The 20066-nt window shown below is 60.9% G+C and overlaps 3 protein-coding genes across 15 annotated transcripts in view; 2 read left to right on the top strand and 1 right to left on the bottom strand.

Annotated features, from left to right (window-relative positions):
• The window catches only part of MINK1 (misshapen like kinase 1), a 46517-nt gene extending 32326 nt beyond the window's left edge, over window positions 1-14191 (top strand). For 2 of the 13 annotated variants that reach the window (XM_052657721.1, XM_052657717.1), the window contains 30 exons: window positions 1353-1463; window positions 1836-1926; window positions 2314-2444; window positions 2766-2820; window positions 2931-3009; window positions 3239-3414; window positions 3816-3885; window positions 4250-4463; window positions 6169-6285; window positions 6774-6860; window positions 7069-7284; window positions 7447-7620; window positions 7918-8178; window positions 8616-8701; window positions 8856-8966; window positions 9110-9222; window positions 9378-9466; window positions 9692-9715; window positions 9816-9979; window positions 10370-10475; window positions 10563-10700; window positions 10889-10997; window positions 11339-11506; window positions 11613-11756; window positions 11922-12056; window positions 12248-12348; window positions 12430-12579; window positions 12664-12823; window positions 12911-13050; window positions 13354-14191. In XM_052657721.1, coding sequence (XP_052513681.1) covers window positions 1353-1463; window positions 1836-1926; window positions 2314-2444; window positions 2766-2820; window positions 2931-3009; window positions 3239-3414; window positions 3816-3885; window positions 4250-4463; window positions 6169-6285; window positions 6774-6860; window positions 7069-7284; window positions 7447-7620; window positions 7918-8178; window positions 8616-8701; window positions 8856-8966; window positions 9110-9222; window positions 9378-9466; window positions 9692-9715; window positions 9816-9979; window positions 10370-10475; window positions 10563-10700; window positions 10889-10997; window positions 11339-11506; window positions 11613-11756; window positions 11922-12056; window positions 12248-12348; window positions 12430-12579; window positions 12664-12823; window positions 12911-13050; window positions 13354-13437 — 3804 coding nt within the window. In that variant the 3' untranslated portion in view covers window positions 13438-14191. The remainder of the gene's footprint in view (window positions 1-1352; window positions 1464-1835; window positions 1927-2313; window positions 2445-2765; window positions 2821-2930; window positions 3010-3238; window positions 3415-3815; window positions 3886-4249; window positions 4464-6168; window positions 6286-6773; window positions 6861-7068; window positions 7285-7446; window positions 7621-7917; window positions 8179-8615; window positions 8702-8855; window positions 8967-9109; window positions 9223-9377; window positions 9467-9691; window positions 9716-9815; window positions 9980-10369; window positions 10476-10562; window positions 10701-10888; window positions 10998-11338; window positions 11507-11612; window positions 11757-11921; window positions 12057-12247; window positions 12349-12429; window positions 12580-12663; window positions 12824-12910; window positions 13051-13353) is intronic. The other 11 variants (XM_052657720.1, XM_052657718.1, XM_052657724.1 and 8 more) reach the window with 11 other exon arrangements.
• A 529-nt stretch (window positions 14192-14720) lies between these two features.
• Window positions 14721-19222, bottom strand: CHRNE (cholinergic receptor nicotinic epsilon subunit). Its single transcript, XM_052658098.1, has 12 exons — window positions 19167-19222; window positions 18769-18911; window positions 18610-18654; window positions 18395-18504; window positions 18097-18252; window positions 17700-17800; window positions 17131-17331; window positions 16939-17053; window positions 15559-15673; window positions 15297-15483; window positions 15106-15212; window positions 14721-14989 (listed from the first exon to the last, which is right to left on the bottom strand). The coding sequence occupies exons 1-12, from the start codon at window positions 19210-19212 to the stop codon at window positions 14840-14842; spliced, it is 1476 nt and encodes a 491-aa protein (XP_052514058.1). The 5' UTR covers window positions 19213-19222; the 3' UTR covers window positions 14721-14839.
• On the top strand, window positions 15859-16634 carry C19H17orf107 (chromosome 19 C17orf107 homolog). Its single transcript, XM_052658100.1, has 3 exons — window positions 15859-15924; window positions 16050-16250; window positions 16350-16634. The coding sequence occupies exons 1-3, from the start codon at window positions 15859-15861 to the stop codon at window positions 16632-16634; spliced, it is 552 nt and encodes a 183-aa protein (XP_052514060.1).
• Window positions 19223-20066: the final 844 nt, after the last annotated feature.

Here is a 20066-nt window from a genome sequence, read left to right as displayed (position 1 = left end):
AGGGCAGCAGGGAACACAGCCATGGCTGGGGAACTGGCCCCCAGACCAGGTCCCCCTCCCGTCAGTTGCTAGACAAGTACTTACTGAGCGTCCTCTGTGGACCCTGCACGGATAATCATGAGTTGTGGTCCCTGCCTCCAAGGCACTTAGTCTTTTTTGAGTGGGGAGAGACGCACGTAGAGAAAGGCAACCAGCTGTGTGTAGTGGGAAATTATTAGGGGCTAGAAGCTGAGCGCTAGTGACCCACGCCCCCTTGTGGACCCCATCCTCCCCTCCAGCTATGGGAGGGGTGCCCCAGATGTGCAAATTACCTCTTTGGCACGTGCAAATATAGGTACCTCGGGCTGCCTTTTTTTGGCATGGGATGCAGCTTGTAGGAAACATACAGTGAAAACATTTGGACAGGCGTACTGCTCCCCCGGGATTTGTTTGGCCTCTGCTTTGGGTCCCTGGAGGTGGGAAGCATACAGTGAAAACATTTGGACGGGCATACTGGTCCCTCAGGATTTGTTTGGCCTCTGCTCTGAGTCCCTAGAGGTGCCGGCCAGCCGGAGTTCTTCTCATCTCCCGGCCTCTGCCTGGCCTGTTTACAGACTTTGTGCTGAAGCCTCAGATTCCCTTCTGCAGCTCTCTGGTAGCCCCTGGGCTCTGTCTTGTCTCTCTAGCAGACCTTGGGACTTGCTGACTCTTGAGTCCCTTTTTTGTCTCTCTCAAGGGTTGGCCAGCCTTTCCTTTGAAGGGCCAGACAGTAAATATTTGGGGCTCTGCGGGTCATAAGCTTCTAACAACTACTCAGCTCAGCCATAGACAATGCAGAGATGAAAACAGGACTGTCCCTTGACTCCAGAGAGCTTTATTTAAGACACTAAGATGTCAGTTTCATGTGATTCTTCTTTGATTTTTATTTTAGCCATTTAAAAATGTAAAAATCATGCTCAGCCTCTTGGCCGTAGATTGCCGGGCCCCTGCTCCAGAGCGCTGGTTCTCCACTCACTGTTGGGCTTTGTGGGTCCCAGTGAGGATCTGCTGGAAGCTTTGGCCCCTTCCCCAGGGAAAGCACACAAAGCTGTGTCATTCTGTCTGCAAGTTCAGGGATTCCCTGGGGTCCTCTTCTGGCCCAGACCATCACCTCCCTCAGCCCACCTGCCCTGTGTCTCCCAGCTGTGTCTCCTTCCCCTTTCTCTCCTAATCTTACCAAGTTCTGTGGCTTTCACTAGGGGCCTCATGGCCCCTGCTCTCCAGCTCATACCAATTCTGACCCAAGGACTCCAGTCCTCCCCCAGGGGCCCGGCGCGGGAAGGAGGCCTTGCCTGACAGATACTTTTCCCTCCGGTGCCTCCCTGGGACCATAGCTGGTGATGGAGTTCTGTGGTGCTGGTTCTGTAACGGACTTGGTGAAGAACACAAAGGGGAACGCCCTGAAGGAGGACTGTATAGCCTACATCTGCAGGGAGATTCTCCGGGTGAGCGCCAGGTCCCTCCCTGCCTCCTCCTCCCATCTCCCTGGAAGCGGGCCTTCCCTGCACTCATGGGGAAGGAGCTGGAACTGTGCCCCCTTGAAGGAACAGGTGGCCTGATGCGAGTGCGTGTGGAGAACCCTCAGAGGGAACCCGCGCCTCTGTTTCCCAGCCCTGCCCTTTCCTTGGGGCCGTGCAGCTGGATCCTCCAGTCTGAGGACACTCCCCTCAAAGCTGAGCCTTTACCTGGGCTCCTGGCTCCCAGGTGGAGAGGGACAGCTCCCCCAGCCCAGCCCAGCCAGGTGCCTCCCCAGCCCCTCGACTCACATCCTTGTCCTCTAACACCAAGAATACTTCCCCCCACCCCTCCTGCCCCAGGGTCTGGCCCATCTCCACGCCCACAAGGTGATCCACCGAGACATCAAGGGGCAGAACGTGCTGCTGACAGAGAATGCCGAGGTCAAGCTAGGTACGCTGACGCCTTCTGACCTCTAGCGCGGAGTTGGGGACCCGTTTGTTCATTCCCTCTAGTCGCTCAAGTCCACCTGTCTACGGGCTGGGGGATTTGCTCCCTGCCTTCTGCTGAAAACCACTGGAGAAGCTTTTTATGTGCTTCCTGGTGTGTCCGGGTGCTGTGCCAGCCCCTCTGGGGAGATGTTTGGCCCCTTCTGCCTAGAATGCTGTCCCTTGGTCCTTTCACCCTGGTTTCTCCCCCAGACACAGGAAGACTAGGTCAGGGTCTTTGGGATGGATGCTGATGGGGTGAAGAGGTGGCCGGGTGGGGCTAGCACAGAACAGCCCAGAGGGGGCCGCAGGTGCAGCATTCCGTCATGGCCTTCTGCCTCTCCCCTCCCAGTGGATTTCGGGGTGAGCGCACAGCTGGACCGCACCGTGGGCAGGCGGAACACGTTCATCGGGACCCCCTACTGGATGGCCCCCGAGGTCATCGCCTGTGATGAGAACCCTGATGCCACCTACGATTACAGGGTACGGGCAGGGAGGCAGCCAAGGGTAGGAAGTGAGATGGGAGGCAATGGGCAGGTTGAAAATATTGGGAGCTTGAGCAGGTCGGGAAATGAAATGAAGGCCCAGGGTTGTGGTAGCAGTGAGAGGCTAGGGAAGGGTTTGTGGCCACGAAAGTACGGATGGGGAGGGTGGGGGAGCTGGAGGACAGTAAGGGTTGGAGCAGAGAAGCCTTGGGAAGGGTATGGACCAGGAAGCAACTCGGGGAAGAGAGGCTGGGGATAGTGGGAGAGGGGAGTTAGTGGTCAGCAGCGTTCACCTGTCCCTCTTTTCATGCCTCCGCAGAGTGACATTTGGTCTCTAGGAATCACAGCCATCGAGATGGCAGAGGGAGCCCCCCGTAAGTGCAGGGTTTGGGAGCAAAGGGAGGGCCCAGAAGGAGCTGTAGGGAGGAGGTGGGGTCATGGCAGGCCGGTGAGACCAGCTGATGGTGCCTCTTCTGTGTTCCAGCTCTGTGTGACATGCACCCCATGCGAGCCCTCTTCCTCATCCCCCGGAACCCACCACCCAGGCTCAAGTCCAAGAAATGGTAGGTCTCGGGGGATTGGCGTTTAGCAAGGAGGCCCCCCCAAACAAGGCCTCCACCTTACCCCCTACCCCCAGGCCTGGGTCTGCACTGCAGAAGAGGGGGTGGGTGGGGGGTGCGTGGTGTGGGGGACATGGGAAGATGGGAGGGAAGTGGGTGACTTTTGGATGAACGAATACCCCCTTCTTCCTGGAACCACCCCCTTTCTGACATGAGCCACCATCGTCTCCAGGTCTAAGAAGTTCATTGACTTCATTGACACGTGTCTCATCAAGGCTTACCTGAGCCGCCCACCCACCGAGCAGCTGCTCAAGTTCCCTTTCATCCGTGACCAGCCCACCGAGCGGCAGGTACGCATCCAGCTCAAGGACCACATTGACAGATCCCGGAAGAAGCGAGGCGAGAAAGGTCAGTGGGCGGGGAGGGGGGGAGGGTCTGCCGCCCCTGCTCCTATTCACCAGCCCTGGCTCCCCCTCAGGCCCCCTTCCAGGCCCAGCTCTCCCTGTCCAAGGAGATCTTTCCCAAATGTCCAACCCCAGAGGGCTTTTTCCACCTTAGGTGGGGAGGTCTAGAACTGCACATGGGCATGTGTGAATGCGCGGACACCTCCCACCCACATCCCGCCCACCGTGGGGTCCTATCCCCATCTCTGTCAAGGCCCAAACCTGGGACCCGCTGTCACCCCCATTGCTCCAAGGAGGCGTGCCATCCAGACAGACCTTCCTGGTTATCCCCATGTAAGGTTTCCCTAGCTCAGGGTGGGGTCTGGGGCACTGGGTGAAGAAACAGCAGTGATCTCCCCCCTGCAGAGGAGACGGAATACGAATACAGCGGCAGCGAAGAGGAGGATGACAGCCACGGAGAGGAAGGGGAGCCAAGGTGGGCCTGGCAGGCGGAGGTGGGGGACCGTCACCGTTCGAGGGACAACAGTGGCCCTTGGCTTGGGGACTCAGCCTGGGGGTGGTGGACACAGACAGGTGGACCCATGGGACGGAGGCCCTGTGTGCTGAGTCGGAACGGAACGAATGCAGGAGCTGGAGGGAACTCAGGGCTGCAGGCTGGGGTGTTGAAGGAGTGCGGGCCCAAGGCGGGGCAGAGGGAGGACAGGTCTTCGGTCATCCGGGAGCAACCCGAGGCGACCCCCTCTGGTTTGCAGAAGCACGTGTTTAGGGCTCCCAGAGGGGAGGGTGGCTTCTGACCCCAATACTCCCGTGTACCGTGTACCGTGTACCGTCTTGCCCAGCTCCATCATGAACGTGCCGGGGGAGTCGACCCTCCGCCGGGAATTCCTTCGGCTCCAGCAGGAGAACAAGAGCAACTCAGAGGCTTTAAAGCAGCAGCAGCAGCAGCTGCAGCAGCAGCAACAGCGAGACCCGGAGGCGCACATCAAACACCTCCTGCACCAGCGCCAGCGGCGCATCGAGGAGCAAAAGGAGGAGCGGCGGCGGGTTGAGGAGGTGTGGGGGCGGGGCATGTCGAGGGGCGGGTGCTCCTGGAAGGGCCTGACCTGACCAGGTCCTGGTCCCACTGCTGGTCTGCTGGTGCGCTTAGGACAACATGAAGAAGAGGGAGCGAGGGGGGCCAGCCCCCCGCCTTCAGACTTGCAGGGAAGGGCTCTGTCCTCTCTGAGGGGCCCGTAAGGCACCCACCAGCCCAGTGTGGGTGGTGGTACCCTCAGCATCCCTTCAGAGCTGAGTTTTCCAAAAAGCCACTGTCTCCCCTTCCTCGTGTCTGTATGTAAACCTCAGCTCTGGGGTTTGCCTGCTCTGTTTCCCTTCCGACCCGAGGAGGCTGAGGGTCTCTGCTCAAACCCCTCCATGTCCTGGGCACTTGTCCCTCCAGCAGGTGCCCCGTCTGTTGGTAAATAAGATCCCTCGAAAGGCCCTCCTTTTACTTATGGTTGTTGGGGCTTAGATTTGCTTCCTACAAGCTTGTCCAGCGCACTAATTGGAGGTGGATGGCAGAAATTAATGAATAGAGAATCTTATTTTTAAGTAGCTGCAGTTTTTTAAATCCCAGTTTAAAAAATACTTTGTATATGTGTATAAAGGTATTTATTTTGCAGGGGGCATGGTGAGGAAGAAGAGACCTTATAGATTGGTTAAAATTTTGCCTTAAATGATGGGATTTTTGTTGAAATAATTACATGATCCAAAGTTCATGGAGGGCTGAGCTTAATTTAAAAGTTATCTAAGTAGGCTTCCCTGATAGTTCAGTTGATAAAGAATCCACCTGCAATGCAGGAGACCCTGGTTCGATTCCTGGGTCGGGAAGATCCCCTGGAGAAGGGATAGGCTACCCACTCCAGTATTCTGGCCTGGAGAATTCCATGGACTGTTTAGTCCATGGGGTCACAGAGTTGAACACGACTGAGTGACTTTCAAGCAGCAGGAGAGAGGCGGAAGCCTCCACACTGCCTGTGTACTGCTCCCCAAAGTGGGCCCCTGTCTTCATTGAACGAAAAATAATTTTCAAGAAAGGCTGCTCAAGAGAGCCTAGTACAAATTATTATTAATAAATATGGCTTTCAGGTAGCAGAGTAACCAAAATCTGTCTACCAAGGTGTTTCCTGGAGAAGGCCTGATGTGTCTTTAGGGCTTGTGCTCTTTCTTTCTTTCCTTCTTTTATTTATTTATTTTTTGGCAGAAAGATTGTCAAAGTTATTAAGTGAACGTGACCTGGGCTACTGATGTTGCCCAGGGTCCCTTACTAAGTCACATTTCTGTGTATGGGTACCTGGTGCCCTCTTGTGGCTGAAGGCTGCCACTGCAGCCCACTCCCTTTGGCCGTTAGGGTTCATTTGAGAGGCCGGTAGCTGGGACATGGGGGACACTGTTGTGGACTCGGTTTTGTCTGTTTGGTGACGGAATGGATAGGGGACGGTTTTATCCAATTAGGCCCCCTCCTCTTGGCAGCTCCCATCCCAAGCCCACAGCCATTTAGACAGCAGCTCCTCCTGAGCCAGGCCCCTGTGGGCTCTGGTGTGAGGGTAGGTAGGTTTGTAGAAGCAAGTTGAAGCCACCCGCTCTCACCACCATCCCCAACGAGATGGAGCCTAGCCCAGGAGGGACAGAAGTGGGCTGAGGTGGGTCCCTGCTTCCGCGTGCAGTGCTGCCCTGGGTCTGCTGTGGTCCTTCAGGCTGCCTGTCCCCTCGCCTGCAGCAACAGCGGCGGGAGCGGGAGCAGCGGAAGCTGCAGGAGAAGGAGCAGCAGCGGCGGCTGGAGGACATGCAGGCTCTGCGGCGGGAGGAGGAGCGGCGGCAGGCGGAGCGCGAGCAGGTACAGCGCCCCCAGTGCACACCGGACTCACCCCTTCCCACCCTGGCCTCCCCTCCTGCTCCTGCCGCCTGCCTGCCCTGCTCCCCAGGCCCCTTCCCCTTCTCTCCCTCCCCCGGAATTCCTCCTATCTTTTCCAGCTTCACTCTTTCTCTCTGTTTTCTCCCACCCCTCAACCCCCCACCCCGGCTCCCTGCCCTCCTCCTGTCTCTGTGCCTTCATTCCCCATCTCTTTGCCTCCCACCCTGACTCCTGCCCCCTGCACCTTCCCTCATGGGGCCTCCGCCCTGGTGTCCCCCTCATTCCCTGCCTCCGTGGGGCTCATCCCACTCTGGCCTCTCTCTTACTCTCCCCCACCCCCCACCTCGGCCTCCTCCTCATCCTCACCCCACTGACCCCATCCTCCAACTCCTTCGCCGCCGCTGCTGCCCCCCACCCCCACCCCGCCTCTCCCTCTCTCCCTGCCCTCTGCCCCCCACCCCGCCCCCCAGGAGTATATCCGTCACAGGCTAGAGGAGGAGCAGCGACAGCTCGAGATCCTTCAGCAACAGCTGCTCCAGGAACAGGCCCTGCTGCTGGTAACGGGGTCCCCAGCTTCCCCTGGGAAGACACGCATTCAGAGCATCTCCGCCGCAGTGGGACGGGAGCACTTCAGGGGAAGGGGTCACCCGGGCATCAAGGGAAGAGACCTCTCCTCTCTAGGCAGTTGGAGGAGAGCAAGGGCGTGCCTGCTCTGGCTTCCAGGGTCCACCCTGCTGAGCCCTCTCTCCCTACACTTGGGCCCAGGAATACAAGCGGAAGCAGCTGGAGGAGCAACGGCAGTCCGAGCGCCTGCAGAGGCAGCTGCAGCAGGAGCATGCCTACCTCAAGTCCCTGCAGCAGCAGCAGCAGCAGCAGCAGCAGCTTCAGAAACAGCAGCAGATCCTGCCCGGGGACCGGAAGCCCCTGTATCACTACGGTCGGGGCGTCAACCCTGCCGACAAGCCAGCCTGGGCCCGAGAGGTACTCAGCGCCTCCTGTGCTGTCTAAGACTCCGTCATTGCGCGCGGGAGGCCCTGGGGAGGGCAAAGGGCAGGCAGTGCGTCTGGGCGGTGCTGGAGAGGTTGGGACATGACTTGAGAACAGGACAAAAGCCGTCCTGCTTGGCGTCCTGTCGCCTCACAGGTGGAAGAGAGAACAAGGATGAACAAACAGCAGAACTCTCCCTTGGCCAAGAGCAAGCCAGGCAGCGCAGGGCCTGAGCCCCCCGTCCCCCAGGCCTCCCCCGGGCCCCCAGGACCCCTTTCCCAAACTCCTCCTATGCAGAGGCCGGTAGAGCCCCAGGAGGGACCGCACAAGGTGAGTCTCTCCCTGTTCCTGTCTTCACACACAGATATGGGGGTGGGGGGGTGCCTTGCGTGTACACATACATGCACATGCCCAGAGCCAGGGGGCACAGACCTCAGGACTCGCCGGCAGAGACAGGCACACGTCTGTCTCTCTGTCTTACCTGTTTTTGGGCTCCAGGAGCCCCTTTCGATGGATAGTTGGAACTCAGAGGCTTGACCTGCCCCTTCCTCCCTGCCCAGGCCCCAGCTCCCAGGTGGGGGCGTGCCACAGAGCAGGTGGCCCACCCTCCCTGGTCTCTCCCCGCAGAGCCTGGTGGCACACCGGGTCCCACTGAAGCCATATGCAGCGCCTGTACCCCGCTCCCAGTCCCTGCAGGACCAACCCACCCGAAACCTGGCTGCCTTCCCCGCCTCCCATGACCCCGACCCCGCCGTGCCCGCACCCACTGCCACGCCGAGTGCCCGAGGAGCTGTCATCCGGCAGAACTCAGACCCCACTTCCGAAGGGCCTGGCCCCAGCCCGAACCCCCCAGCCTGGGTCCGGCCTGATAATGAGGCCCCTCCAAAGGTAAGGGCAGCCTTGCAGAGCCAGAAGAGGGCAGAGAAATTGGGGGGATAGAGTGGGAGTGGTCAGCAGGCGAGGTGGACGCAAGCTTGGGTGTCTGGAGGGAATGGAAGGGTAAGGAGTCCAGCCTGGCCGGTCCTGCAGGAGTCACCCTGATGTCTGGTAGGCGGGCCGGCATGCGAGTGTGTCCAGGGGATTCCATGGTGTGTGTGGGAGCAGAAGAGGCCCCCGGGGTTCAGGGAGCACCAGGGGCAGACTTGCCGGCCAGATCCCAGCTCTGCTGTCTCCCCTGCTCATGAACCTTGGACAGAGATCATCAGCTTCCCCAGCCTAAGTCTGCTTCTCCATCACGGTGGGGGGCGCCCCTTCCAGGGTCTCTAAGAGGGGCCTGGTGTCTGCCGTGCCGTCACGGAGCCCTGACCCCTTCCTTCCCTCCTCAGGTGCCTCAGAGGACCTCATCAATCGCCACTGCCCTTAACACCAGTGGGGCCGGAGGGTCCCGGCCAGCGCAGGCGGTCCGTGCTAGGTAACACCTGGCTGGGGGCGGGTGGCAGCCTAGGGCTCGGGGCGGGCGGCAGAGGGCAGTGTGCCAGGTTGCCCACTTAGGGGTGGGCGAGCCCCGCCCCAGTCACCTCAGCCCCCGCCCCGCCCCGCCCCGGCACCCTGTGCTCCCTCCACAGACCTCGCAGCAACTCCGCCTGGCAAATCTATCTGCAAAGGCGGGCAGAGCGGGGCAGCCCCAAGCCTCCAGGGCCCCCTGCTCCGCCCCCCGGCCCGCCCAACGCCTGTAGGTAATGGAGCTGTCCCCCCTGCTCCCTCCCACCTTCACTTCTGCCACCTGTCCCCCCTGGTGACGGCTTCCTCTGCGGTGCAGCTCAGCCTCCCGGGGCGCGGACACCCCCTCGCCCTGACCCTGCCTCCACCCCTCCCACAGTAACCCCGACCTCAGGAGGAGCGACCCCGGCTGGGAGCGCTCAGACAGCGTCCTCCCGGCCTCTCACGGGCACCTCCCGCAAGCCGGCTCGCTGGAGCGGAACCGGGTGGGAGGTACGTGAGCCCAGCCCTGGGGTCAGTCTCCCCAGGGTGGACCCCACCTTTGGCAGCTCTGGACTGGGCAGCGTGGTTACCAGGCTGGACTTGAGGCCAGACCACCCTACGCCGGTGTCAGTGACCTCCTTTCTCCCCCACCCTGCCACATTTAGCCTCCTCCAAACTGGACAACTCTCCTGTGCTCTCCCCTGGAAACAAAGCCAAGCCCGATGACCACCGCTCGCGGCCAGGCCGGCCCGCAGTAAGTCATCAGGTGGCCCCCTCCCATCTTCTCATGGTTTGGGACCTGGGGGCCACTGTGGAGCCTCTAGAGCCCCAGAGAGCTGGGCGCCAGGGGCAGGGCCATCATTAGTCTGAGGCTGGAGGGTCTGTGGGCTAACAGGGTGGCCCTTCCCAGTTACTAACCTTTCTTAACCTCTCTCCTGCCTCCTCCTGGCTGCCCTTCTTCCCCCTCGGCCCTTCCCAGAGCTATAAGCGAGCCATTGGTGAGGTTAGTGAGCAGGGCCGCGGGCAGCCCCTCCTGTTCCCTGCCTTTCTCTGGCCTCCGCGGCACCACTGCCTCCCCGCCTCACGCAGCTCCTCCCCCGCAGGATTTCGTCCTACTGAAAGAGCGGACCCTGGACGAGGCCCCCCGGCCTCCCAAGAAGGCCATGGACTACTCGTCGTCCAGCGAGGAGGTGGAGAGCAGCGAGGATGAGGAAGAGGAGAGCAATGGCGAGCCGTCAGAGGGGAGCAGAGACGCCCCTGGGGCCCGGTATGGGGGCGCCCAGGGCAGGGGCACATCCCTGCCAGAGGCGCCTGAGAGATAGGTGCTGAGGGAGGGGGTGTTGGGTCAAGTTTGAGGGAAAGCAGTTCCCGTCCCAGAGCTGCTGTGGGGCCTCGGCTGTCATTGCCGGCCGGTTCTTCCTACCCTTCCGTAGAGAACGGGATACAGGCCTGGGGGCTGGTGTCCCCTGCTGTCCTTCACTGTCCTGTGAGATGAGCGCCTCTTCAGGACAGCCAGCGCTCCCCCAGTGTGGGGCGGGAGCTGCTGGGTGCCAGCAGACACTGCAGGTGCCCGTGCCCCGGCTCCCTGTGGCACTCAGGTGGCACTTGGGTGACAGGCAGGCCCCAGAGGGCCCTCCTGACCTTCCTCTCTCCATAGCAGCGATGGAGACACAGACAGCGTCAGCACCATGGTGGTCCACGACGTGGAGGAGATAGCCGGGCCCCAGACCCCCTACGGGGGTGGCACCATGGTGGTCCAGCGAGTGAGTACCCCTCCTCTCCCGTTCTGCTCCAGCCTGCCCTGCCCCTCCTCGGCCCCAGCACTGGCCCCCTTCCCTTTGTTCCTTTAGACCCCTGAGGAGGAGCGCAGCCTGCTGCACGCCGACAGCAATGGCTATACAAACCTGCCAGACGTGGTCCAGCCCAGCCACTCGCCCACTGAGAGCAGCAAAGGTCAAAGCCCCCCCTTGAAGGATGGAGGCAGTGACGTAAGTGGGTGGAGGTGGCTCCGTGGGGCGAGAGGAGGTCACTGGCCATGGACAGGAGGCCCAGGGGCGCTGGGGCACTGTGGTCAGCAAGGGGGAGCCCTGGGAGCTGGTTGGCCAGGGTGCAAAAGGAGGGGTGGGCCCGGGCTGGGGTCTGGCATGTTAGCCTCACTGCCAGCCTCACCCCACAGTACCAGTCTCGTGGGCTGGTAAAAGCCCCCGGCAAGAGCTCGTTTACGATGTTTGTGGACCTGGGGATCTACCAGCCCGGAGGCAGTGGGGACACCATTCCCATTACAGGTGAGATAGGAGGCCTGGGGAGGGGTCGGGTGGCCTCTGATGACAGGCTTCACTGAGTGCTCACAGCCTTCCCTGTGGCCCACACCTGCCCTGGCACGAAGGCAGTAAGGGTTTCTGGGGCTGCCTTGACTCAAGGCGGGGCAGAATGCTCAGAGGTGACCCAGGGACCTGCATGAGGGAGCGAGGGCTTTGCCAGGCCTTCTGGCCCTGTGTAGACTCCTCCAGGCACCTGGTCCATTCCCTAGTCTTTCCCTTTGGTTCAGAGTATCCTGGAGCATGGGATACAGTGAGACAGAGTGACAAGACTCAGCCCACTCCCTTCTCCTCTCCTCCTCCCGCAGCCCTGGTGGGTGGAGAGGGCAGTCGGCTCGATCAGCTACAGTACGACGTGAGGAAAGGCTCTGTGGTCAACGTGAACCCCACCAATACCCGGGCCCACAGCGAAACCCCCGAGATTCGGAAGTACAAGAAGCGGTTCAATTCCGAGATCCTCTGTGCGGCCCTTTGGGGTAAGCCAGGGTGGGGAAGGAAAAGAGGGGCCTGGTGTGCCCCCGTGCTCCTGGTCAGGCGAGGGCCTGGCTCTGCCTCTCATCTGCCCAAGGGCTCCTCTTGCAGGGGTCAACCTGCTGGTGGGCACGGAGAATGGGCTGATGCTGCTGGACCGCAGTGGGCAGGGCAAGGTGTATGGACTCATCGGGCGGCGGCGCTTCCAGCAGATGGACGTGCTGGAGGGACTCAACTTGCTCATCACCATCTCAGGTTGGGGGGAGGCGGTGGCCAGGAGGAGGGCTCAGTGCCTGAGGGGAGGGCTGCCCCAGGACAGGAACTGGAAGATGGGGCCCCCACTTTCTCACCCCTCGAGGTCCACACGGGATGGTGGGGAAGTGGAAGCTGGGCCTCCAGCGAGGGTTCTCTGTTCCTCAGGGAAAAGGAACAAACTGCGGGTGTATTACCTGTCCTGGCTCCGGAACAAGATTCTGCACAATGATCCGGAAGTGGAGAAGAAGCAAGGCTGGACCACTGTGGGGGACATGGAGGGCTGCGGGCACTACCGCGTGGGTGAGGAGGTCACAACACAGTGGCAGGGCACATTTGTTTATGAGAAGAGAGAAAGAGACGGGGTCCTGGGCTGAGAAAGCCTTGGAAGGCCAGAGATGGGGGGGCCTGCAGTTGGGGGTGTAGACAGACCCCGGGGAGGGGCTGCAGCCCAAGCAGGGAAGCGCCTGCATCCCCCCTTTTCCTGCCCCTAGTGAAATACGAACGCATCAAGTTCCTGGTCATCGCCCTGAAGAACTCTGTGGAGGTGTATGCCTGGGCCCCCAAACCTTACCACAAATTCATGGCTTTCAAGGTACCCAAGCCTCAACTTCCATCACTGGTCCAAGGTCTGGCTCCTCTGCCCACATCCCCTGAGCCCTTTCTCCCCCCACAGTCCTTTGCTGACCTCCCGCACCGCCCTCTACTGGTGGACCTGACCGTAGAGGAGGGCCAGCGGCTCAAGGTCATCTATGGCTCCAGCGCCGGCTTCCACGCTGTGGATGTGGACTCGGGGAACAGCTACGACATCTACATCCCTGTGCATGTAAGCTTGGCAGGGCTGCGGGCGGAGTGGGGCCCCCAGCTTGGGCCCAGCCTTCGGGCCTCCCACCCACTTTCTCCTCCCCAGATCCAGAGCCAGATCACGCCCCATGCCATCATCTTCCTCCCCAACACGGACGGCATGGAGATGCTGCTGTGCTACGAGGATGAGGGCGTCTATGTCAACACGTACGGCCGGATCATCAAGGACGTGGTGCTGCAGTGGGGAGAGATGCCCACCTCTGTGGGTGAGTGAGGGGCCTGCCCCCCTGGCCTGTGTCTCCAAGCCAGCCGGGCTGTAGCCCACTTATCACCCCTCTCTGCTCCCCACCCAGCCTACATCTGCTCCAACCAGATCATGGGCTGGGGAGAGAAAGCCATTGAGATCCGCTCTGTGGAGACAGGCCACCTGGATGGGGTCTTCATGCACAAACGAGCCCAGAGGCTCAAGTTCCTGTGTGAGCGGAATGACAAGGTGGGAATGATAAGCCGCCCAGGCTCCTGCACAGTGTGGGCCCCATCCCCACCCCTACCTGGGCCTGGGCAGAGCTGGGGGAGGGGTGGTTATAGGTCTTCCTGAGAGGCAGCCTGCCCTTCCCCCACCTTCAGTCTCTAAGAAGTCTGGGCTCCTTCATGCCACATGTTCCTGCCTTTTGGAAGGGAATGGGGGCACTCTGCGGGACTAAATCCTGCAGTTTCTCCCTTCTCCCAGTTAACTGAGGCACCTCCACCTTGGCTGCCCCACTCACCCTGGTGACTTCTTCTCCTCCCCACCCAGGTATTTTTCGCCTCGGTCCGCTCCGGGGGCAGCAGCCAAGTTTACTTCATGACCTTGAACCGTAACTGCATCATGAACTGGTGACGGGGCCCTGGGCTGGGCTGGCCTCTGTGGACCAGCTCACCCCCCACAGCCAGACTCCCCGGGCCGCCCTTCTCTTCCCTCCCTGGGCTTTTGCTTTTACTGGTTTGATTCACTGGAGCCTGCTGGGAACGTGACCTCTGACCCCTGATGCTTTTGTGATCACGTGACCATCCTCTTCCCCAACATTTTCCCTCCCCTAAACTGTGCCTGTCCCAACTTCCAGGGAGAGGCACAGCTTCCCCTTACCAGGAACTGAGTGGGCCTAGCCCCACCCCCCTTTCTCCACTTACAAGGAGAGTTCTTGGGGCTTGGACCCCATACCCCACTGCTGCTGACTTGGCAGGGCCCTGGGCCCCATCATTTGCACGTCAGGGGAGCCGGCTCCCCCCTTGAATGTACCAGACCCTGGGGGGGGTCACTGGGCCCTAGGTTTTAGGGGGGTCACCAGCCACTCCAGGGGCAGGGACCATTTCCTCATTTTCTGAAAGCACTTTAATGATTACCCTCCCCCCAAACCCCAGGGAATGGAGGGGGGATCCCGCCAGCCAAAACATTTACCCCTTTACAATCCCCATCTCTTCTAGCCTCTGCCCTTCCCCGGTGGAGGGGGGAGCAGGGAGCTCTCACCCTCTCCCCCCCTTGCTTGCATCTGTATATAGTGTGAGCAGCAAGTAGCCCGCTCCCTCCCTGCCCCCGCCCCTCCTCAATGTAGTGGCCTTGGAGATCTCGTTTGTTAATAAAGACAATTCAACCAGCTCCTACCACTTCAGGACCTAGGTTACTCTGTTGTCTCTCATCATCCCGGGTTCTAGCCAGGGCCCACCAACATGGCTGGGATGAAGGGGGTGGGAATCTGCAGTCCCTGAGTCTTAGTGGAGAGGGGGTGGATGGGCAGTGCTGGGCTAAGAGAACCTACAAGAAACTACTAAGGGAGGGCCCAGGCATCCTCAGCCTTAAACCTGTGGACCTTGAGCTGGGACCATTTGGTTCCTATCCACTCCAGCCTGGCCAGACCACAGAGGTGCCTGGCTTCAGCTTCTCGATGTGCAAGTGTTGCAAACGGGTCTCTCCTGTTTAGCCTCTGAGAGGCTCACGGGGCTAGAGGATCACATGGGACTGGGGCCCAAGAAAAACTGGGAGGGCAGGAAGACGGGAGTGAGAGTGGTTCTTGCTTTCTGGAGGGTTGACATGCGGGAGACCGCCTGCACCATCTGCAGCTCTTTCTGATGCCAGCCAGGTGGCCGAACCCACACATGTGCACACACATGACTCCTTGTGAAGATGAATACAGATTTATCATTGGCAGTGGGAAAGGATAGTAATAAAGCAGTGGTAGCAAGGTGTTTTTCAAATATCCTCCTGGAGACGGGTGGGAATTCTTGGTGTGGCTGTGGCCTCAGGTCTACATACACGGCGGGTAGGGCAGCTGGGGCATTCGGTTGAAGTAGGCCCCGAGGAAGATGAGGCTGGAGCCCACGAGGAAGAGCACCAGAGCGGCCCAGAAGCAGATGCTGTCAAGGGCCTTCCCCATGCGCACCCAATCGGACACCTCCTGGGGAAGGGGTGGGCACAAATTGAGTCCCTAAAAGCTGCAGGAGCCAGCTGCGCAAGAGTCTGGGATGGCGAGGCCCCCCAGCGCTCCACCCCACCTCGGTGCTCCGGCCCCACCTCGCCAGTGGCTTCCTGGTCCCGCGTGCTTGAAGCCACGAAGTTCACGGCATCCACACAGCAGCGGATCTCGGGGGCGGCAGCGCCCAGGTTCTGGCAGAGGGTAGCTGGTGGGGGCGACTCGGGGTGGGTGATCAAGAGCCACGCCCTTGAAGGCGCCCCCCTTGGCCCCCTCGGGCTAGTCCGCTCACCGGTCCAGGTTCCGTGCCGGTGCCTCTGCTGCTCAAATACGAGTTCGCTCCGCGGCTTTTTCAGTATCAGCTCCTCTGCGCGGAGCAGGAGGCCCAGGGACGACGCCCGCCTTGGGGGCGAGGCAGCCCGGGGGATCTCAGGGGGCGCGCCGGAGCCCAGGAGCTGAGGCAGCAGCTCCAGCAACACCTGGGGTGGGCGGGACGGGGCGAGGTTAGCTTGAAGCCCCACCTCCTGCCCCAAGCCCATCCACCCGGTGCTTACGTGGCGCAGCCGCGGGGACACGGCGTGAGTGGTGGGCGTCCGCAATGACACGTTGAGCACGATGACGCAATTCATGACAATGAGTGTGGCAACCACCATGACGAAAATGAGGTACCTGAGGAGCCCAGAGTTCGTGATGTCACAGCCTCCGCGCTGCCCACGAGCCACAGAGAGGCCACAGGTCCTCTGACCTCACAAACGCACCTCTCCGCAGGCGTGGAGCAGCTCCTCATGGCGGGGCCAATCGGTCCACCCCCCGGCCCGGTCTTTCCCCCCGCCCTCGCACGGCCAGTGGCAACCATGAAGGGGACCCCCAGTTCCCTGGAAACCCTGCTGTGGGTCTACCACTTCCACAGCTCCACGGAGGTGCGCCTACACGGATACCCGTAAGGGCTGCACCTGGAGACGCTCTGGGAAGGTTTCCAGCGCCCCCCCCCCCGGTGACCTCTGCCCTATGTCCCGATGACCCCGCTGCCCCTGTGCCTTTCCAGGTGGCCCTCCAGCCCCCACTTCTGACTTCCCTGGAGCTCCTTGCGGCCGCAGCCCATGAATATCTGGAGCAGAGGTTCAGAGAACTGAAGTCCTTGGAGCCTCGAGAGCCGGAGAACCCGCCTGCCCGGAAGCCCACCCTGGGGCTAGTGCTAAGAGAAGCCGCGGCCAGCGTAGTGAACTTCGGGGCCACCTTGTTAGAGGTGGGGCGCCGGGGGCGGGGCGCAGAGGAGGGAGTTGGGGAAGGGGATCGAGGATCAGAGACCTCTGCATTCCCACCAACTTCTGTATCCCCTCTACAGATCTCAGCCCTGTGGGTGCAGCAGGAGCTACGGCGACTAGACGGCGGCCCTGGTCCGGGCCCAGACGCTGGGGATCCGGGTGGAGCCCTGGCCCGGGTAGCCCAGGCCGCGGGGCAGGGGGCTCTGCAAGTGGGGGCTGCAGCAGGCGCGAGCGCCCGGCTCCTGCTCCAGGGGGCCTGGCTCTGCCTGTGTGGACGAGGTCTACAGGGGTCCGCCTCATTCCTGCAACAGTGGCAACGCCAGCTGGACCTCGGAACCCCTGGGGAACCGGTGAGTTCAAGATGAGGGAAGAGTTGGGGGCCAGAGGCGTCCCGGCTGGGTGGCACTGAGCCGGCCCACCCCCAGCAGAGATACTCCGGAGACCTCCAGTTGGCGTCCAGCAGCACTGCACAGGACGGGGGACCGAAGAACCCACTACGATCCCAGCCCTGCCCCACGTCCAAATAAAGTCCAGGTGGGGACCATATAGTTAAGGCTACTCGGAGTCCTTAGGTATTGGCCCTGCCCTCTCCACTGAGACCCCCTGGCCCCGCCCTTCACGCTAGCCACGCCCCGCGTAGCCACTGCCTGGATCCTCTCCGCCCCTCACCTGCCCAACAGCGGCACGCTCAGAGATGTCTCTGGGGTTTTCTGGGCAATCAGGAACAAGAAGACGGTCTGGGCGAGCAGGACGTTGATGGAAACGGTGCATTTCTGGCCGCCGGCTGGAGGGAGTGCCTGGTGAGGACAGGCCCCGCCCCCCAGGAGGGGGCCCGGGTTTGGGGTCTAGCCGACTCCATACCCTGCGCGGGCAGGAAGTAGGCGAGCAGCACCAGGCCCGAGATGAGCACGCAGGGCACGATGATGTTAATAACGTAGAATAGCGGCTTCCGACGAATAATGAGCGAGTAGATGACGTCAGTTTCCCCTGGGCCACCCGGAGAGTCACCGTCGTGGCGGCGGATCACCCCGGGGCAGAAGTCGATGGCCCACTCGCCGTTCTCTGCGGGACGGGAGGCGCCGTCAGCTGGCTCTCGGGGAATGTGGCGCCCTCCTCTGCTCTCCGTCCCCACATCTGACGGTGGGGGGGCCTGCAGTTCCAGGCGAGGAGAGGATGAAAGCCATCTGGGCCAGGGCAGGTGGCCTGGTAATTGGGTCAGAAAGGGGCGTTCCCAGGGAGCTTACGGAACCACCACAAGGGAGGAAGGAGTACTAGGCCGACAATCAAGAATGATTTCAGGGAAGGCTCAAGTTAAAGCAGGGCTGTCAAAGTTAGTCCCAGCATCGAGGGCCCAGGGCAACCCCACTGTGCAAGTCCCCTCTCGGGACACGTCTAGAAGCGGGTTTTTCGGAGCAGGAGGGGAGCCTAACCAGTATAGGCCTCAGTGTCGATCTCGATCTTGCTGATGGTCTCGCCCTCGTCGTCCACCGCAAAGACAAACTCCACCTCTTCGGCATTGTACGTCTGGGAGCTGCAGAGCCAGGATCCGGACCCCGACCCCAGAGGCTGGGACCCGGGCCTCAGGCCCCGCGCTGGAAGCTGGGTTCTGGCAGGGGAATCACGCTCCACCCGATCACCCAGGCCCCGCCTCCAAGCCTGGGTTTCCACCCCTACTTCTCATCCGCTAGAGAGCGCTATCTCCTTCTAATGCCTAGCCCCGCCTCCAGCACAAAGCCCCGCCCCGGGTTAGAGGTCTCCCCGCCCCTGCGCACTTGGCCCCACCCCTTAATCCCTCAATTGTCCGGGCCTGCGAACAAGTCTTCCCACCGGAAAACGAGCGAGCAGTTCTGCCAGTCGAAAGGGAAGTAGGTGACCTCCACGGCACAGGTGCTGCGGTAGATGGCTGGGGGCAACCAGCTCACGTAGCCGCCCTCGGAGACCAGCACATTGGCCTCGTAGGCCACCCCGAACTGGCCGTCGATACTGTGGGCTCCAGGAAACCGAGAGTTGGCCCAGATCTGCGGCTCCCACACCCCCCAAGCAACACCCCTGCCCCAACCAGGTCCAGCCCAGCCCCCACCCCTCCCCAGACCTCGGCTTCGCTCCAGTCTGGCTCGGTCCTCACTTGTTTTCCAGCACAATCTCTGGCAGCCAAACGAGTTCTGAAGGGACCCGCAGGGTTTCTACGCCCCCAAAGTCGCCCTTGCTGTAGTTGAGTCGATAATCTTGCCAGTCCTAGGGGCGGGGGAGGGGACGGAAGGACGTGTGCCGCGCTGCCTGTGAGGTGTTTGGGAGAAAAGGGCCCCCTAGATCTCACGCTGTTCCCCAGCCTCGACTCACGATTCCAATCCAGACGCTGGTGGTGAGGGTCTCTTCTTTCTCGTTCTGTGGGTGGGAGATGAAGATGATGGGGGAGAGCTTTAGGAGAGAGTTGAGAGCTTGGGGCCAGAAGTGGGGTTTTAGGCTCCGAGATGGCGTGTACCGGTGCGGGTATCTTACCAGGGAGATGAGATTGGTCAGGGTGACTTTGAGGGAGATGGTGACAGTGTCCTCGGGCTCCTGCACTGGCCGGCGTCCTGGGTCATAGTTGTCGAAGAGGTAGTGGTAAAGGCGCAGCTCCTCATTCTTCCCCTCACCTCTGCCTGGGGATGGGGCGAGGCAGCAGGGTCAGGACATGGAGAGGCTGAGGAGCCGCCCTGCTCTGCCTCCGGGTCTACAGGTCTCTGCTTCTCTGTCTCTGAGGCTGTATATTTTCCCATGTCTGCCTCCCGAACTAGTGATACTGTGCCTGGGGACCAAATATGTCTGTCTACATCTCAGTCGGTCTTTGTCCTGTCCCTTTATGTCAGTGTCCTGCGCGTGGGTGTCCCACCTCTTCCCCCGACCCTGGCCCATACCGAGGAGCTGCAAGAGGAGCAGGGCGCAGAGCAGAGCCCCTGCCATTTCGCTGTCTGGTCCCCCAGGTTATTCTGAGCTTTGGCAGGCTCCGAAGAGGGCAGGCCAGGGTGCATGAGTGAGGGGGAGGAGGGTGTTAGTTCCGGGCTCTGACTACCCCTACTGTAGCCAGGGACATCTTGGCTGCTTCCAGAGGCAGCTGCCCCATCCTGAGTTCCCTGCCCCCACCCCATCCCAGCCTTCTCTGCTTGGGCTTCGGCCAGCTGTCCAGCCCCAGCCCCGATCCTCTCATGACTGGAGCAGGCCCGATGCTGGTGGGCAGGTCCTTTAAGAACACCTGGAACCACAGACCTGGCAGAGGGGGTGTGGAAGGTCCTGCTTTCAACACTGCACTGGCGTCCTCTGAGTCAGCTGCCCTGCACAGGTGACATCCCTTGCCTGCTACACTCAGCACCACCCATAGCCCAGCCAAGGTCACACAAATGCAGTTTCCACCAGCAGAGTTCGGCAAAAGCAGAGTGTCCATAAAGATCTGGTAATGAGACAGGCTGCCACAGGGGATTAGGCTGCAATAACAAACTCCACATGGCAAAAGAGACGGTGCCACAGTACAGGGCCCACCTCCTCCCAGAGCCAGTCCCAGTGTCTGCCCACCTGCAGCTCTGTCTGGGTGGTCACCTACAGAGATCCCCGTTTTCCATCTCTCTGTTGCCACCTTGTGGCCACATCTGAAAGTTACTGTCTGCCCCACCTCATTCAAAACCCACCTTTCAGTCTTTCCTAAATCTCCTTGGACCACCCTAATCAATCACTGGAGATGCTTGTTAAAAATGCAGTTTCCTAGGCTCCATCCCCAAAGAATCCCAGTTTAGTAAGATGACACAGAGGAGGGGCCAGGAATC

This window comes from Budorcas taxicolor, chromosome 19, assembly GCF_023091745.1.
Source record: "Budorcas taxicolor isolate Tak-1 chromosome 19, Takin1.1, whole genome shotgun sequence".
Lineage (NCBI taxonomy): Eukaryota > Metazoa > Chordata > Mammalia > Artiodactyla > Bovidae > Budorcas > Budorcas taxicolor.
This window is presented reverse-complemented; position numbering and strand designations above follow the sequence as displayed.